Below are 18,650 nucleotides of genomic sequence, written 5' to 3' on the forward strand. Positions count from 1 at the left end.
ACGCAGCCCCAGTCTTACCGCATCACTCACTTTCTAGTCTCCTCACGGCGCTGATCACTATGTGAAACCCTCTTGTTAATTCATGAGCTTGCTTCTTCACTTGTCTGTTTCGTCCCCTCAGCGTAGGACCTGAGCCTCTGTGCCCCTGAGAGTGACGCCACCATCCACACTTAATCCTCTCCCATCACACTCCAGGCACGTGGGAGTCTCGCCTTGCTTGAACACCTCTGGTGGTGGGGAGCTCACTCTACCCAGGCAGCTTGTCCCCTTCCGCCCAGCTCAGCACACAATGTCCTTTCTTTCAGCGGACTGAATTCTTTCTTCCTAAACCTTCTCCAAGACGGCCTTAAAGATCAGCAGATTGCAACAGACCCCTGGGGCTCAGCCAGATGGCAGGAGATGGGTGCCGTATCAGGGTAACACTAACGGCTGGAATGCGCTGAGTGCCGGCCACAAGCCAGGCGGGAGCCAGGCGCTTTGATCTCCACAGCCATTTATTACGGGTGGGAACCCCTGTCAGGCCCACTCGAGATCAGGCGGGGAGCCGGACGTCCCACGCCTCAATTTCTTCTCTCCAGCCTCAGCTTCTCCACTTGGGCGCCCGGGTGGCTTGATGCAGCCGATCCTGGAGGCCCTGTCTGAGCATCTCAGCGGCAGCCCGGGAGGAGGCTCCCTGCCCTGTGGACGGAGCGGGATCCCTTCCTGCCCCCGCCCCCCAGCAGACGCCAGGTCCCGGCCTGCACTTGGCAGGCTTCCCACCATTCTCTCCTAGTCTACCCCCCTTTCTCAGACAAAGGAACGCAGGGGCGTGACCCCTGAGGTTGGGAGGGCCACCCACTTGGAGCGGGTGGGGGATCGGCTCGGGTGCCAAGCCTGGCACTGCCCGGTACTGCCCACGGTGCGGGAGTGGGAGGCAGGGCTAGCAAAGCCCACCAGGTGTGGACCCCGGCTCCTTGTCCAGAGCGCAGCACCTCTAGGACCCCTGCCCCACCCATCACCCCCTCTGCGGTCGCAAGCTTCGTCTCTCGGGGTCTTTTTAAGCTCCTGGGCACCGAGCCCACAGAGTTCCGGCCCCAGGGCTCTTCCGTGTGTCCACACCCTGGTTGGCTGAGCTTGCCCAGGCTTGCTCCTGCACACGTGGCTGAGCGACCAGCCCGGGGCACCCTCTGGCGCTGCCACGGCCAGGGTCTGTCCAGTAACTGACTTTCCCCAGACCGCCTCTCCCCGGGTCGTCCCTATGCCAACCTCAGGACCCTCCTGGACGCTCCAGCCCCTGCCCCCTGCCCTCAGCGACCTCTGTTCTGCTTCCTGTCTCTGAATTTGTGGCCAGGAGAAGGTGGGCCTGCATGCGGTGCAAAGGGGCGCACGGCACACCACGCCCCATGAAGACCCGGCGAACCGCAGAGACACGGCCTCGAGGGAGTAGCCGTCACGGCCAGACACTGAGCTTCCTCGCAGGGGAAGCTCCGACCCACGGAAGGAAGGGCGCCTGCCGAGGCGGCGATGCTGCTACGAGCACGAGGCGCCCGTGCCCGCAGAAGCCAGGACGGCGGTGACCGGGCAGGTGGCCGCAGCCTCTGCCCCCACGGCTGGTGCTGAGGTGGGTGGCACCCACCTCGAGCCCTTCCGCCACCATCCAGCGAGTGCCGCATGCTCCTCTACTCACAAGTACCCCATAACAAAGGCATTACTGGAAAAGATCGTCTGGCTAGAAAATTCTCAGACTGAAGATGCAAAGAGTTCTGGACAGCTTTGTCCCCAAAAGTGCCACAAGCGAGACACCAAAGGCCAAGTGTGAGATTCTACTTACACAGGATTACACAGAGGACTCTACTTACACAGGATTCTACTGATAAAGAGAGAAGGCAGAGGAGAGGTTACTGAGGGCAGGGGCAGCGATGAGAGGGTTAGTGCTTCACGGGGACAGAGCTTCCATCTGGGAAGAAGAGAATACGCTCGGGAGCTGGACGGTGGGGAGGGCGGTGATGGTTACACACCGGGATGAGCATCCCTAAGGCCACAGACGTGCACATTTAAAACCAGTTACAATGCCCAGGGCTGTACTACGTGTCGTTTACCACAATAGGAAGAAAATGACGCACGGCAGTATAGAAACAAAGGGGTGAGCCAGCGCCTCCCCTCTGAGAAATCGATAAGCTCACAGGTCTACAGTGGGCACGCACACGCAAGTCCCGGATACCAGCTGCCCCGGAACGCGTGACAGCGAAGGTGGAGACCCAGCCACCCCCGCCGACAGGGCAGCGACGAAACAGCTGGTGTCATGACCGCCGCACTGCACACGAGTGTCAAAAAGGACACGCTCGGAGCCAGATCTTCACGCACCTCCGTGGAACAACTTCCCAACAGACGACAAGGAGCGAAGAAGGCAGGCTTCACGCTGAGCAGCGCCTAGTAAGCCACTGCCGACCTCTTCAGACCTGGAGGAGGACACAGCACCCTACTCCAACATTCCTGCCTGTCAAAATCCCACGGACAGAGGAGCCTGGGGGGCTACATACAGTCCACGGGGTCGCAGAGAGTCGGGCACGACTTAGCAGCACCTTTTCAAAGGGACACAGACACACACACGGAGGGTTTCAGGAGGGGTAACAGCGAGGGGCCTGGGCCTGGCCCTGGCGGGGAGGCAGCACCTTGTCATTCACTGCTGGCCTCTTTTGTACTTTTTATGTGTTTTCCTTATCGCAGGCAGGTATTGCCTATTGAAGAAAAGTGCTGTTATAAAAAAGACCCTGAGCTTCTGGGGACTCTAACCTCCTTTGATCACAGGAAATGGGGGGGGGGGCAGAACAATCCATCCCGGAGGTCGTGACCCCTCCAGAGGGTTCCCTCTCCCAGACATCAGAGCCCTAGAGAATGGCGGCTTTGGAAATGCTGCAGAAAAATGTCCCCCTGCAGGGTGATGGGCGGCCACCACCACCAGCGCCCTGTTTGGACAGGATGTTTGCGGGCCCTGAGCAAACAGCCCGGGGAACGCCGCGGCGCCGATGCTCCGTGTTCTTGGGGGGAGGGGTCACCTGCAGGCCCTGACTGTGCCTGGACGCCTTTCACAACGACTGGAAGAGGGACAGACAAGCAAGACTCTGAGCGCTGTCTTCCCGCCCCAGGATCCTGGACACGATGGCTGAGAACCAGCAGGAGTGGTTGGGCTGAGCCCAGCTGCCAGGTCCAGGCCACCCAGCCCCTCAGAGATGCCTCCATCCCTCACCCAGGGCAGGAGGCCCCCAGCACCGCCGCCCCTCACAGCCCCTCTCACCACCTAGCTTCCCTGTGGGGGGTGCCCACTGACTCCCTCCCCCGACCTGAGTCAGCACCTCGCCCACCTGCCGACTACCCCAGCCTGACCTGGGAGGTGCCCGGCCACCCTGGCCGACTGGCTCGACCTCTGGCCTGGTGGGCACCAGCCTGCAGCCGCAGCACCTTCCCTCCAGGTATAGGAAGAGGTCCCATCCCCAGCCCCGTTTTAGAGGTGAGCAGATAGCAGTCCCGACCACACGCCCAGCCAGGGGCAGTCAGGCAGCCAGACACCAAAAGTTCCCAAGGGACTCCAGTAACTCAGGGCAGTGAGCAAGACAGCTTGACCATGGAACAGAAAAGAGAGATCAGAAAAAACCTACCCAGGTGCACCCGACCCTGACTACGGAGCCTGCAGTGGGCGGGGGGGGGGGCGGCGAGACGGGCTTCTCAACACCCAGACTGGGGGCAACCGAAGACCCATTTGAATCAAGACAGTATGGTACTGGCACAAAATCAGAAATACACACAAGATAGAAAGCCCAGAGATAAGCCCACTCGTCTACAGGCACCTTATCTTTGACAAAGGAGCCAAGAAGATGCAACGGGGCCAATAGCCCCTTCAGTAAGTTGGTGCTGGGAAAACTGGGCAGCGACGTGTAGGAGGATGAGAATGAGAACACTCCCAACACCACACACAAAGCTAAACTCAAAATGGATTAAAGACCTAAATGTAAGACCAGAAACTATAAACCTCTTCGAGGAAAACACAGGCAGAACACTCTGACGTAAATCGCAGCAAGATCCTCTGTGACCCACCTCCTGGAGTAATGGAAATAAAATCAAAAATAAACAAGTGGGACCTGATTAAACCTAAAAGCTTCTGTACAGAAAAAGGAAGGAATTTTGACTCCTACTCACGCTACCCAGAGCAAAAAGCAAGATCTAATGTGGAAGGTGAAATAAGTTAAAACATCCGGAATGTAACAAAGGAAAATATTTTCATGACTCCAGGGTAGACAAAGATTTCTTGAAAAGCGCAAAAAATACATTACCGTAAAAGTAAAGATCAATAAAGCGTATTTCACTAAACTGAGAAGTGTTCACTCCTCAGAAGACAGCGTCTGCAATGTGCCGATCAGAAAATGTCATCACGAGACTGGAAAGAAAAGGCAGGGAATGAGATGAGGCATTTGCTGAAGATGTATCCTCAGAACATCTCAAGAATTCCTAGGCACTGGCAAGACAAAGAAACCTAATTTATAAGCGGGCAAAGAACAACAAACTGTTCAACAGTGATATGAAAAGATGCTCAACATCATCAGCTGCGAGGGAATGCAAATTAAAGCCACGGTGAGATCCCTCTACACGGCCACCAGGTTGGCGATGACGAAACAGACCACATCCAGTGTCGGCAAAGACGGGACAGCTGGAGTGTTGCTCGTGGCTGGTGGGGACAGAAACTGGTGACACTCTGGAAAACTGGCAGGGTCGGCCACAGCTCAGATGCAGCAACTCCTCTGCTGGGTGAACACCCTTCGGAAACACACAGAATGTCCACAGCCACGGTACTCACTACAGTCGCTCACCAGAAACAGCCCGAACCTCCATCCACACCGCGACAGATCAATAAACTATGATTTATCCCTACGATGGAGCAATCAAGAGCAGCGTTTTAAAATGATTTACTGCTACACGCAGCAGTCTGGATGACTCTGCAACACACGGTCCTGAGCTCAAGAAGTTAAACACAACTGAAATTGTATCATATGGTTCCCATTACACACAATAAATTCAAGAATAGGCAGGAGTCATTGATAGTGATAAGTCAGCCTTGTGGCTTCCACGGTGGGGGTGGGGTGGGGGGAGGGAGAGCAGAACTGGCCGAGAAGGGGTACCAGGAAGATTCTGGCCCACTCGAGATGTTCTGTGTCTTGATCTGGGTGGAGCTGCCTGGAACCTACTGAGCTTTTTTTATGAAGAGCCCTGTGCTTTACAGACATAGTACTTTATAAAACTATACAGTAAGACATAAAAAAGTTTTAAGGGAGTACTATTAAATTAATCTAGATGGAAAGATGCTCCAGAGCCTCTACGGTATTCTTTAATAAAAGCTTTCAGAAAGAAGGAAATTCAAGGAATAAAACAACACGAACCGGAAAAGATCTCATCGTCCCTGATTAGATACTAGTTTACAAAAGCAACCGGAGGTAACCCTCTGGGGCCTCAGGAAGTATAGACGCAGCAGGAGGGCACTGGCCGCTGTTAGGTGGAGGACCGCAGCAGCAATGTATCCAGAGAGGTCTTCATTTCTCAGTTGCAACATACTGTGCCAGACCGAACCGCGTCCATCACACACGCATCTGCGCCCTGTAACTGAAACCAGAGAGAAAGGACAAGCCCTAGACAGTTACAGGACTGAGATTTCTTTCCCGAGCCCAAGCCGCTTAGAGGGTCTGTCCCAGCTACCTGGTGGGGGCTGGGGTAGCAGGTGGTACTTGAGATGCCGGTTGCTGTGGCTGGCAGAGCCGCAGATACTTGCAGGCTCTACGGTGGGCTTTGTTGATGCGGACGGGCCCTGCCAGGCTTCCGGCCAGTCCTGGGAAGCTCTGGAAGGTAGTAGGCGGCGGTCGGATGACCAGCACAAGTCCTACCCTCCCAGCCTCACCAGGGAGTAGGGGTGTGGGTCTGTCGGGGGCATTTTAAAGGGCTAGGGCTCTTGGTACCGTCACTATCAATGAGAAGCCAACACCACGCGAAGAGAATAGCTGCTTGTACAAAAGCAGGCTGCCCTGATCGGGGGCCGTGCAGAGACTCCTGACAGGCTCTGCTCTGTTCAAGAGGCGTGTGGGGCCCAGGGAACCACGGTTAGCGGATGCCACCCCAGAAAGGGCCACTGGGCACATGGAACCTGCAGGCAAACGCTGACAAACTGAACGGGACCAGCCTTGTTTTCTGAGAAGATAACTTTCCCAGAAACAAGGAAGGAACAACGAGATGCAAGCTCTTGGATGCTGCAGCGGACAGCTCACGCCCGAAGGATGAGCAAGCCACTGGAGAGGAGTCCAGAAGCAGACACTGCAAGCATCTTTCTGACGCAGGGCATGTGACCGAGGCTGGGTTCCCATGAGATTGGCCTTCGTCTGGAAGGAGCCCTGTCCCTCCCTCCACCCAGGATCACCTTGGCCACCAGCCAGCCCACCCCCTGCCGAGGCTCCTGGCGGCCCCAGATGTGGGGGCACTCCCTTGCTGTGCTTCTAGAGGCTTCTGCAGACCCCCGTACCCCAGCACAGGCTTGCAGTGTAACTCACACTGCAGAAAAACCAAGACATCTGAACGGATTTTGTTCCTCCTTAGAAAGAACTGTGAACTCGCTCTTGTTCAATATGAGCTTCAGAAACGGCTGCTACCCCAGACGACGCTTTGGCTCAAACTAGAGTCTGATGGCATTCCAGTTCCTGGGATAGCTTTTCGTTTTATAGACAAATCTTGTAAACGACATCATTCTATTTTCCTGTTCTTTCCAGATAGTTTAATTACCAGTTCATCATACATGCACACAGTTTAATAAGAGAAGATGTTTATCTATAAGGCAATTTGGGTTTTCCCGAGCCAGTATTTACTCTAAGAGAAATGTAAATATAACTTCAATTCCCATCTTATTAAAACTGACTTGTCAAAAACATTTTAAAAAATCACATTAAAAAACTGGACAAGTTTTTTTTTTTTTCCTGTTCTGAGATGAGATGCAAACAGGAGAGAGAGCATCAGCAGAGGGGGCGTGAAAAATCCTGCCTGGGGAAGGGGCAGCGGGCACCCTGGGGTCCGTCACCAGATGTGGCAGTGGGGTGGGTGCTGGGGGGGTGCATGTTGGGCAAGGGTCTGGGGCTCAAGGTTTCCAGTGTTTCCAGGTGGGATGCCCTGGGCCAGGCTGGGGTCCTTCTGGAACCAAATTCCCAGCGACTTTCTGTGTCTCGTAACCCACACACGTGGCCCACCCAACCCAGATCTTGGCCAGATCTCTTCCCCACCCCACCCGCAAAAATCTCCATCCTTTGTCCCCATCCCCCGCAGTCCGCAGTGTGTGGCGAATATTCAAAGTGAAGCGACCCGGAAGAGATGGGTAACACCCCCACCCCCACTGAGGGCCCGAAACTGGGCGTCACCAGGAGCAGAGCTGGGAAGCCCACTGAGGGCCCGAAACTGGGCGTCACTGGGAGCCGAGCTGGGAAGCCCACTGAGGGCCCGAATCTGGGCGTCACCGGGAGCAGAGCTGGGAAGCCGGAACCCTGCTCTCCCTCCCACAGGCTGAGCCACTGCAGACAACACCCTCAGCCTCTCTGTTCCGGGATCCAGGCTCTGGGGGCCAGGCGGCGATGGACAAGGAATCACGAGACCTTCCCTGAGTGACCAGCTCCCACCCCTGAGGCCACCCGCCTGACCAGGTGGGCCCAACTTGGCGGGAAATGAACAGGCCGGCCGCTCCCCTCTCTGAGCAGGTCTCCATGGCCCAGACCTCCGCTCTGACTCCCACAGCTCCTCCACAGGAGTCGGCGCCCAGCCCCCACGCCTCCCTCCAGGATGGGCCCGCGAGCCGCCCTGGCCCACCGAGCTAGGGCCGCCTGTCTCAGCAAGCACACGCTGCTCCCCGGCTGGGAGGTGGTGTCCAGCTGACCCTGATCCACCGCCCGGCTTGCTCACTGCGGACGGAGCCGGGTCCTCGCTTGGGTCACCCTCTCCAGCAGCCTAGAGCCTGTTTTCTGGACTTGGATTCCGCTAGGCCAGGAGTCGGAGCTTTGGGGACCCCACCCTCTAAGCTTGCTGTGAAGTCTGCCAGGCCCCCGTTGGCCTCTGTGTCCCAGACGTATAATTAGGGGCAGTAGGCGCTCTCTGAGTCTAAACCACGGCAGCAAGCTGGTGCCCACTGCACGCTTTGCCGGGGCCTTTATATACATTTACAGATCTGCAGACTTGATTCAAAATTCCAGATCCGAGGCATCTTTTGGAAAATCTAAGGTGACAGATCATGCCACCTCGTCCCCCCTCATTCTGCAGCAACGCTGGTGCTGGGGACCTGGAGCCTCGATCTTCTGACTACGGGGAGAACCACAACCCCTGGGCCAGGCAGCTGGAAGACTCCAGGAGGCGCCATCAGTGGTCAGTTGGCAAACATCCGCTTCACCACCCTCAGTGACCCTGCACGTGGACGTCACCTCCCTGTGCCTCAGGCGCCTTGGCTATGAGGTGGGGATGACGGCCCCCCCCACGCCACGGGTGTCCCGGTTGGTAACACCCTGATCAGTACATGTCCAGGGAGGACCACAGTGCCTGCCACGGGATGTATACACAGCCCGACCGAGGCTGAAGGAGGAGATGCTCCCCATTTCTGGGATGTCAGCCTACGGCCAGGCTGTGCTGCCGAAGGCGGGACTCCGCAGGACGGTACCTGAGTCCGTGGGCAGGCGCCAAAACGAAGGTGCAGGGCAGGGGCCAGCCTGGCGGGGAGTGGGGGGATATCTCTACAGGTCTCGGAGGGCTGGAGGGGCAGGCGGGGGTGGGGGCAGACAGTAAGCCGCTGAACGCCCCCAGCCAACCCTACGAGGCCCGGCCCCTTTGCCTCTTCACCAGAAGGACAACTCTTGGCCCCAGAAAAGGCCACATCTGTTCACTTAAGCAGAAACAAACCCGCAGCCCACCGCCCAGAGTGCAGGGCCCCGGGGCAGGGATAGAACAGGGCTCAGGCCACAGCAGCTGCTCTGAGTGGGCGGTTGTCCCCTCTTTCCGCCGGTCAGTAATCCATGGTGGGGAGAGCTTACCCTTCTGTCTCACCGATGCTGACACTGAGCCTCAGAGAGGGCGTGTCCATCGCCTGACGTCACACAGCCAGAGCCTCAGAGGCAGGGCTCTCGCCCGGGGACTCACCTTCTGAAGACCAAGCTGGCTCATGGCCAGCACAACTCGGCTCCACGCCCGACTTCCCTGCGTGGAGATCCCGGAGCAGGCAGGGAGGGCCCGGTAGACACCCCGTCCACGCACAGCTGGCCTTGGCCAGACAGAAGCTCCTCCTGGAGGCCCCAGACGCTGGAGGACCAGGGGCCCGAGGCTGTACAACCCCAGCCCCACCTGCAGGAAGTGCTGGAGGATGACAGGGCTGACACTCCCCCCGGGGAGCCCACCGCCCCCACCTCTGAGCTGTAGGTCACGGGGCACCCGGGCTCTGGAAGGTTCAGGGCGCAGGAGGCCCAGGGGGCTTGGCTGGGCCTCAGGAGAGCCACTCGGTGGGTGAACGGGAAGCAGCCTGGAGCTCAGAGGGACTGCCCTCCAGTGGAGCGCCCAGGACGCTGGCAGGAGGCCAGCCCTGCTACGCGGCAGACCCCAGCAGGCGGTCCAGCTGAGAACGTACTCTAGCAGGGAGCCCTCAGGAAGCCCACTGAAGAGATGAGAAAATCGAGGCCCGGGGCAGTGAAGCGATGTGCCTGAGGTCACACAGCCAGCGCGGGGAAGGGCAGCTTCTGCACTGGGGACCAGGCCAGGGACCCCCGAGGATCAGAAGGACCTGGATTCGCAGCTGGCCCACCAATGCTCGCTGCTGGGCCGCGGGCTGTGTCCCCTGGTGGGAGGGGACTCGCTGGAAGGCTGTTTGGGGGCTGAGATGAGGTTCCCAGAGCAGAGGCCTGGGGTAGATTCACTGCAATGACCACCCAATGTGCTTCCTTTCTTCCCCAAACCCCCTGTAACGTCCATCAAGAGGGACCCTCGACCCCAGGCCAGCGTCCTGCCCGGCGGGCAGCAGATGCAGAGAAAGCAGTGGCTGAGCCGGCTCCGAGCCCGGTCCAAGGGTCCCCGTGCGCATCTCATTTTTCCCTGGGAGCCCTGTTTCCACGATGGGATCGGGGTCTGGGGCGGCGGCAGGTGGCCTGGTGGGGGCTGTCCTGAAACAACTGCTCCCAGAGCAGCCCCTCCCAGCGGCCACTCCCAGCCTGGGGCAGCGAGTCTGGCCGAACCGTGGTCTTGGGAGCCGGAAGAAACGCGTACGGTGCACCGCAGAGGTTCCGCGGAGGCGAAAGACCATGCATCCATTCGTGCTGTGACTGAGGCGCGTCCCCCGCAGGAAGGACCGCCACCGGTTTGGCAAGACGGCAGAGAGATCACCCCGCACCCCACGCAGGGCTGGCAGACCTCCCGGGGGGCCCTCAGCCAAAGCAGGGGAGAGAGGAGTGCACGTGACACCAACGGTCCTGGGGGACACGTCCCTCCGGCCGAAGTGCAAGCATCTCGCAGCCCTGCTCAGCACTCTCCTTGGCGCTCTTCAGCATCTGACACAGATCTGATGTGTTCTCATGGGTGGCTGTGGGCACCCCCTCCCACAGGGTGGAGGGCCCGTGAGGGGTGCCAACTTCATTCAGTTTGATCTCAGCTGTCTCTCTGGCACCTAGAATTGTGCAGGAAGCACTCATAAATATTTGCTGACTCAGTATCCTAGGAAACAGGCATTCTTGTACACAGCAGGTGTGAGTACCGTCTGGTACCATTCATGGAGGGGAGTTGGCAGGCACCGATTAGACGTACACACCCCGTGGTCTCTCCAGCAGAGCCCATGGCAGCTGGCTGGTGCTTCCCTGGAGAAAAGTGTGCAGGCAGTCATTAAAACGGGAGTGGCGTGCGCATAGCAGCCCTTCTCCGAAGGGTCCACACCGGAAACAAGCCCACAGCCCTTGAGGAGGAGGAACCACCAACCAGGGTCTGTCCTCACCATGGAGCGGCTCTCAGCCACAAAAAGGACCGACGGCGGCGCCCACAACATGTGGGCATGAACGTGCCGTGCTGAGCGCAAGTCGCCACCCCAGAGAGTGGACTACACGGCCCCGTTCACAAAGCTCCCAGAGTGGCTTGCAGTCGGGGCAGCAGTTCTGGGGATGGGCACAGATGAGGGGACCCTGCATCTCGGGATGATGCCTCATGATCCGGGTGCTGGGCATGCGGGCATTCACCTCTGAGACGTATCACTGAGCTGCGAGTTTCTGAGGCTGCCCAGGGGGCGCGGTGGGAAGAACCCGCCTGCCAAGGCCGGGGACACAGGGAGACAAGGGACACAAGTTCAACCCCTGGGTCGGGAGGATGCCCTGGAGTAGCAAACGGCAGAGTCGGACACGACTGAGTGGCTGGGAGCACGCACGCGTGCATGCTTCTGAGAGGGTCTCCTGATCATATTGGCTCAATGGCTCACCAAGAGTAAAGAGAGAAACCCACGTGGACACGGACCCAGCAACTTCCTGCCAGGACAGGAAGATGTTCACTGGGGCAATGGAGAGAACCGAGCATCCACCAGCAGGGATAGTGAGCAACTGCAGGGGCGAGCAGAGAGCAGAGCTCCTCCCCACGTGCCGACAGGGAGAGCCCCAGGGTGGGCTGTCCACGGAGGAACGCAGGGGACAGAAAAGTCCGCACACGACGCTGTATCTGTGAAAGCTAGTGCACACGCCTAACACACATGGCATCGTCGACCTGTGGTTCCCAGGCGTGCTCCTACGCCCCGGGGTCCCTGAGACCGAGCCGGGGACCCACGGGGTCATGGTTACTCTCAGAACAACACTGGTGGCCTCCTTCGTGCCCCTTCTCCTATGAGTAGGCGGTGGAATCTTCCAGAAACCAGTGACAGGGACGATGGCATCGCTTTGATGGCTAACGGAACGCGCGCTTGCGTGTTCAGGGCTGTCTAAACTCGAGAAAAGGAGCTCAACGTCACCAGCCTTCAGGGAAACGCCAGTGAAACCCGCAGTGAGATGTCACCCAAGACGTCAGCACATCACATTCAAAGAGACATACAGGTGTCTGGTGGTCCAGTGGTTAAGACTCTGAGCTCCCAACGCAGGGGGCTGGGGCTCAATTCCCGGTTGGGGAACCAGGTCCCATATGCTACAACTAAAACCCAGTACAGTCAAAAATAACAACTAAATAAATATTAAAAAAAAAAATACAGACAATAACAAGTGCTGGCAAAGACAGTGGGGCAGCCGCTGTGGGTTAGCAGTTCTGTGTTCCATGACAGTTACACAGAGTTACCAGATGACCCAGCAAGACGACATCCTGGGTACATTCCCCAAAGATGTGAAAACACACAGCCACTCAAAGGTACGTAATGAACACCAAGAGCAGTGGCACTCACAGCAGCCAAAAGGTGCCAACTGTTTATCACCTGGCAGCGCACAAAGACGTGGCCCATCCCCATGCTGGAACGCCCGCCACGAGAAGCGCAGCCCTGATCCGCGCTGCAACACGGAGGAAACGCCGAAGCGTCACGCTGAGTAACTACCCGGGGGCAGTCCCCAAAGGCCACACACTCTGTGATTCCACGCCCAGGAATGTCCACCACACGCAATCCATAGAGACGGCGACTAGACCGGAGTCTGCTGGGGCCTGGGAGAGGGAGCTGGAGGTGGCTGCTACTGGTATGGGGTTTCTTTCTGGGGTGATGAGAGTGTTCCAGAATTCGATTCTGATGATGTTTTCACAACCCTGACAAAACCTACTGAATTGTACGCTTTAAATGGGAGGGCTTAATGGTGCACGAACAATGTCTCATAAAGCTGTCTAGGAAGGAAGGGAGGGAGGGAGGCAGGAAGGAAGGAAACCGTTTTTCTAAAGCCAAGAAACCCCCCTCAGGCCAGACCTTCACTATGGGGAGCGGCTGTGAAATGCGCCCTTTTCCTCCAAGTGCCATAGGCTCTGGGGGCAGCCAAAGCCGGGGACCCCTTCCTGCCCCTGGTGCGCCACGGGCGCTGTGAGCCCACCCCTCGCCTGGGAGACGAGGGCCCCCTGCTCAGCTCTACTACGACCTCTAGAAAATCCCCTCCACTCTCAGGATCCCAGTTCCTCTTCCATGGAATAGAAGGACCACAGAGACCCGCCCAAGGTCACCGCACAGGACCTCTCAGTGCCCTGACAGGCACCCCCTGCAGAGGACCCATCCACCACCCAGCTGCCAACTGGGGCCGGGCCACTGACAAAACTGAGGGGAACCAGCCCAGGATAGTCCAGCTCCACCCCTGCACCCCGACGGGCAGGCAGCCCCTTCTCAGATCCCTTGGCGGCTGCCCCAGGACACAGGGGCCTGGTGGGCCCACAGAAGCCGATTTCCAACAAAAGCCAGGAAGCTCGCATTCACAAGACGTCTTCTAAACGTGTGCAACAAAATCCAAGCACTTATGAAGGTGCTTTGCAGAAAGACACTAACCCGTGGCACTGGCGTGCACCCTCAGCCCAACGGCAGACAAAGGAGAAGGGGGCGACCGAGGATGAGACGGCTGGTGGCATCGTCGACTCAAGAGACAGGAGTTTGAGCAAACTCCGGGAGACGGTGAAGGACAGGGAAGCCTGGAGTGCTGCAGTCCAAGGGATCACGAAGGGTCGAAGACGGCTGATGACTGAACAAAACCAGAGGCAGCGGGGGCCGGCCCCAGCTGTGCGGGGTCAGTGAGGAACCTGGGGCTCCGAAAGGTGGCATCCGGTCACACGAGGAGCGAGGCTGAGCTTCGCCCGGGGACTCAGCGTGGACGGGCAGGGGCCGGGGGGCGCCCAGGTCCCTGGTCTGCTCCCAGCGGCGTGGGCTGGGGCAGGGCCACCTGGCCTGCCTGTGAGCTCAGCATGGGGGGCGGGGGGACGCCCCCTCTCCAGGCCGCTCCGGGAGCCAGGCACTCTCGCACAGGACATGGACTCAGCTGTCCAAGTTTCCAGCCTGGCTCCCTCGGGTCCCCCGGCCGTGCTCGGGGACCTCTCAGACCCGGCGCGAGTTTAAATCTCCCACACGCCCGGACTGGAGAGGACAGCAGAGGCGACGGTCTGCGGCGATCGACCCACAACCCGGGGACTCTGGGGGACCCTGGAGAACCCCAGACGCTGAAGGCCCCACGTTCTGCCCCTGCACCCGGAGGAAGCGTTCCAGGACCCAAGCAAGACTGTACCAGCTCCTGCCTCACACCGGCAGGGCCGCCCCCTGCCCCTGGGGAAAGGCCCCTGTCTTCGTGCTGAGGGTAACACTGCCCCTCCCGGGCCTCTTCTCGCCGCAGCCACACAGCCTCATCCCAACCCAACCTCCCCTCCACCTGCAGGGCTTCTGCCAGACACACTCTCTGCTCCCCACTGCCACTCGGTCAACAGCTCCTCCTGCTCAAACAGCCCTTCCTCCAGGAAGCCCTCCCTGATCTCCAAGGACGTCAGATCCCCTGGACAGGCCCGCAGAGCACATCCGCTCCACTCCCACGACGCTCGAGCTTTCTCTTCCGCTGAACTATACGGTCCCGGCGACAGGGCCGCGCTGGGTTTTGGGGAACATCTGGCATGCGTCACAGCCCCCGGGCAGGCCGGGCACCGGAAGTGACTGTTGGGGTGAAGATGTGGAGAAATGGGGGGTGAGGTGGGCCCGCTGCTTCCTGCACATGTGTTGGTGGGGAAGCAGCCCGATTCCTCCGCCGTGTGCCGAGGGGGTAGCTGTGATGACTGAAAGGGCCTCTGATCTCAGAGAGTTTACGACCGTGCGGGCACAGGCCTCGAGCATGATACGGGGTGTGCAGTTAGCATGCAGCTATCTCAGTGTCAAAGCTTCTCTATTACCCAGACGTCGAGCAGCTCAAACACCCCTGCCCAGCAAAATCCGGGGGCGGGGGGGCCTCCTCCTCCCACACGGTCCCGGGGCCTGCAGGTTTCGCTGGGGTCCTTTTCTGGGGAGGGGGCTGCCTCTAGCTGGGCCACCCTGACCCCAGGTTCCCTCCCTTGTGCACAGGGGGGCGGGGTGGGGTGGTCCCCAGGTCCCTCCATCCTGCCAGCCCAGCGGTAGAAGTCCCCGAGTGACAGGAGGTGTCAGAGCCCCTCTCCCCACGGGGGAGTCAGGCATGTGGCTCCCAGCAGGTCCCATCTGGACATCCCAGAGGTGGCCGGGAACCTGGCAAGGCTCGGAACCCTGCCCGAGCCAGGCCTGACGCGATGGCTGGCAACCACCTTCTCCAGGCCCGGGCTGCCACAGCAGCATGGCCGAGGAGCATTTCTGCCCCGTGACCCACCTCTCAGCAGGTCCCACAGGCAAGCAGGATCAAGCTACCAGCTCCCCAGTTTCACCCAAGGGCCCTCCTTCCCTCGGGATCCCCCAGCCACTCCCTACAACAGCAGCCAGAAGGCGCAGAGGCCCTGGCTGCCCCAGCAATGCGCCATTGGACCCCTGACCCCCACCCACCAGGCCTCCCGCAACCCCCTCCCCACGCTGAGTGCATGGTGGTGACCACGAATAATTCCGTGTGCCCATCCACGCGTGCCCTCTGCCCCCACCAGACCACAAAGGGCAGAGGCTGTGCCCGCCCAGTTTCACCAGCCCGACCCCTGGTGCAGAGAGGCTGTTCCGCACTCGTCTGTTGTAGAAACTGAGTAGGCGGACTGAGAAACAGAGGGTGGATAATCACAGCGAGCATTTTTAATTACTCAGCAGCGCTGTGCCCCTCTCCGAGCTTGAATGGGTTAGTTCATTTAACCCTCAGAACCCTTCCCCGCCCCCGACGAAGGGCCTTCCCTGCGCTTATAGATGGAGAGAGCGAGGCACAAAGTGGTGCCCGCCTGAGTTACAGACCAGGAGAACTGGTAGGGGTCAGGGGTCAGGCAGAGGGGTCAGGGGTCAGGGTGAGGAGGAGGCAGCGGCGAGATGGATGGGGTGATGGGCGGCGGTCGGTCCTTGTTCATGCGGCCAGGGCCAAACTCCTGGGTCCCACTGGCATTCACCCCACCTGCCCCCCACGGTCCACACCTCCCTCCCCAGAGCACCAAGAAACCCAGCCTGTCCCGTCCGCGCCCTCCGCCAGGCCCCTGCCAGGACAACCCTCGGATGGGACGAGGGGCACTGAGTCAGGGGCCCCTACCCCCTGGCCGACTGCAGCAACAGCCACACCCCAAAAACCATCTGAGAAAGCCCAGGCAGAGGAAAAAAACCTGGGGCGCCCGAGAACAAAGCAAGCCTCCAGGATTCCAAGGCCCACAGCCACAGAGGCCTCTGGCAGCAAGCAGAGGAGTGGGGGGCTGTGTCTATTTTGGAAACCCTGGAGGCTGCAGGCACAGACTTGGGAGCCAGGCCTGCGAGCCCGCCCGCTCGGGCACACGTGGACTTCATTACGCTCCCCACCTCCTGCAGGCCCGGGGGCCTGGGTGAGGAGCCGCCCCCGGAAGCCCGCTGCCCTGGTGGCAGCCCGCCACCTCCTGCCGTGAGACCACGAACCACACCTTCCCACCCTCGACCTGGTGAGCTGAAAATCAGGAGCCCAGCGCCCAGCCTGTGCGCGGATCAAGCCACAGACGGGGCAGGCACTCGGTGAGGGCGAGTTCTGCACCGTCCACTGAGAGCAGGATGCAGGGAAGGAGCCGCCGGGCCGGGGGCCTGCAGTCTCAGCCTCAGCACACCGTGGACACCCGCCAAGGGCCACAGCTCTGGACAGACGGGCCCCCCGTCCCCAGGAAACCCTCCTGGACCCCGCCCAGGGGTGGCCCGCTCACAGCCCATGGACCAGGGCCAGCCGGGCCCATGCCTGCCTCCCCAGGGTCCCACAGGGCCTGCCCACGGCTGATGCCCGGTGAAGGTCTTCACAGTGAGCAGCCCAGGCCTGGACAGGAGGTGGACCCCCTGCCGTGGACAGAGGTCTCTGGAAAACAGGTTCCCAGGACTCCCTCAGAGGGGTGGGCTCGGCCACAGATTCCCCCCTCCCCAACCCCTCTCCAGCTGAGCACAGACCTGGGCTGGCACCAGGACCCGAAGACGCCCTCCGCTGGACGAGGTTCCCTGGAGGAGCCAGGGAAGAGTCTTACCTTCCAGGCCGCTTCTCGGGACAGAGTGCACGGAGTTGGGGTCCTCCTCCTCCTCCAGCCGGGACCGGGGCCCGGCCGGCCGCTGGGGCACTTCCTGGGTGGGCGGGGCGCGGGGGACCTCCTGCTGAAGTGTGGTCAGGGCGGCAGGGGCACTGGGCTCGGTGGGGCCCGTGGGGGGGCCCTGCGTGGTCTCGGTCAGGAGGATGCTGGGCACGCTGAGCGTGGGAGGGGGCCCGGGACGGCGGTGCGTGGCCTGCACGTCGGGGATGAGGTTCTCTTCCACCCCGGCCCTGGCCTCGGCCCCCTCCTCCCGGACAGGGTGAGCCGGCATCGGGCCTGCCGTCGGCCGTCCGTCCAGCCCCCGGGGGCCGCCTGCGGCCAGCTGCTCCCGGACGGCCGGTGCCTCCCTGTCTTCCTGACCGTCGTCCGTCACTCTCCTGGCTTTGGCCTGCACGGGGGCCGGGGGACCCAGAGCGGCGGCTGCCGTGGGCCTGGGGAGGGCGGCCGGCCAGAGAGTGGCCTGGAGGGCTGAAGGTGGCTGACCCCCGCCTCCCAGAGCGGCTGGGCCCCCAGCGCCCGCCTGGAGCTCGCCCGCCAGGGCCTCTGCCTCGGCCACCTCCTGGTCGTAGCTGTAGGGGTCCTCATAATGCCGCTCAGGGTCCCCCTCCTCGGCGTCCGAGGCATTTCCGGGGGTGGCATCTCCATGGCAGTTGGGCAGTGGGTAGCAGATGAGCTCGCCACCCGCGTCGGGGCAGTGGCAGGCCCGGCAGGGCGCCAGGCGGACTGTGTGGCCCGCGGCGTACTTGCGGCCGGAGTGGACGCAGCCCACCTGGCCGCACTGTGGGCAGCTGTCGGCCGCCACCACGGCCTCGATGCAGTTGGGCGGCAGCTCTGGGCAGGGCATGAACTGGCAGCTGATCTTGCCACCGCCCGGCGGGCAGGAACACTCGGTGCTGCCGAAGTCCACGAAGTAGGACTGGCCGGCGGGCACGCGGCCGCGCACGAAGCCGCCCTGCAGGCAGTCATAGTACTGGTAGCCCTCGCAGGCACAGCCCTGCTGCACGCACGTGGCGCAGCAGGCCCCCGGCTCGAGCGCGTCCTCGATGCAGTTCTCCAGCGGGGGGCACTCGACGCCCGTGCAGTCCTGCCCCGGGACTGCTGCACCGCCGGGACTCAGGGCCAGGGCCAGGGCCAGGGCCAGCCAGGCTCCCACAGGCTCCCCGAGTCGCGCCATGCCCCACAGCCAGCCACGTGCAGCTTCCAGACGGACCGTCCTCTCCCGCGAGGCCCTGGGGGAATCAGAAAGGACAGGGGTCAGCACCGCGTGGTGGGGGTGGGGGGACTCGCGTGCATGCCTGGCACACACGCCAGCACGTGAGGGCATGGCTGGACAGCCTCACCGCCTCCGTTCGCATGCGGAACTCGGCCCACATCCCTGCACACACATTCCCACCTGCTCAGACGCTGCACAGACAGGTCACCGTGGTTCTCACCTGGGTGGTGTACAGGGTTGCCAGCACCCAGCTCAGGACCGCGGCCCCCGCCCTCACCCGCCTCCTGAC

General features: G+C 60.7%; 1 protein-coding gene across 3 annotated transcripts in view; it reads right to left on the reverse strand.

Moving 5' to 3' along the window:
- FBLN2 (fibulin 2) overlaps positions 1–18,650 on the reverse strand; it is a 63,474-nt gene that overhangs the window by 24,976 nt on the left and 19,848 nt on the right. For all 3 annotated transcript variants that reach the window (XM_068981765.1, XM_068981764.1, XM_068981763.1), the window contains exon 2: positions 17,089–18,377. In XM_068981765.1, coding sequence (XP_068837866.1) covers positions 17,089–18,322 — 1,234 coding nt within the window. In that variant the 5' untranslated portion in view covers positions 18,323–18,377. The remainder of the gene's footprint in view (positions 1–17,088; positions 18,378–18,650) is intronic.

The sequence above is a fragment of the Capricornis sumatraensis genome, chromosome 10 (assembly GCF_032405125.1).
Source record: "Capricornis sumatraensis isolate serow.1 chromosome 10, serow.2, whole genome shotgun sequence".
NCBI classification, from domain to species: domain Eukaryota; kingdom Metazoa; phylum Chordata; class Mammalia; order Artiodactyla; family Bovidae; genus Capricornis; species Capricornis sumatraensis.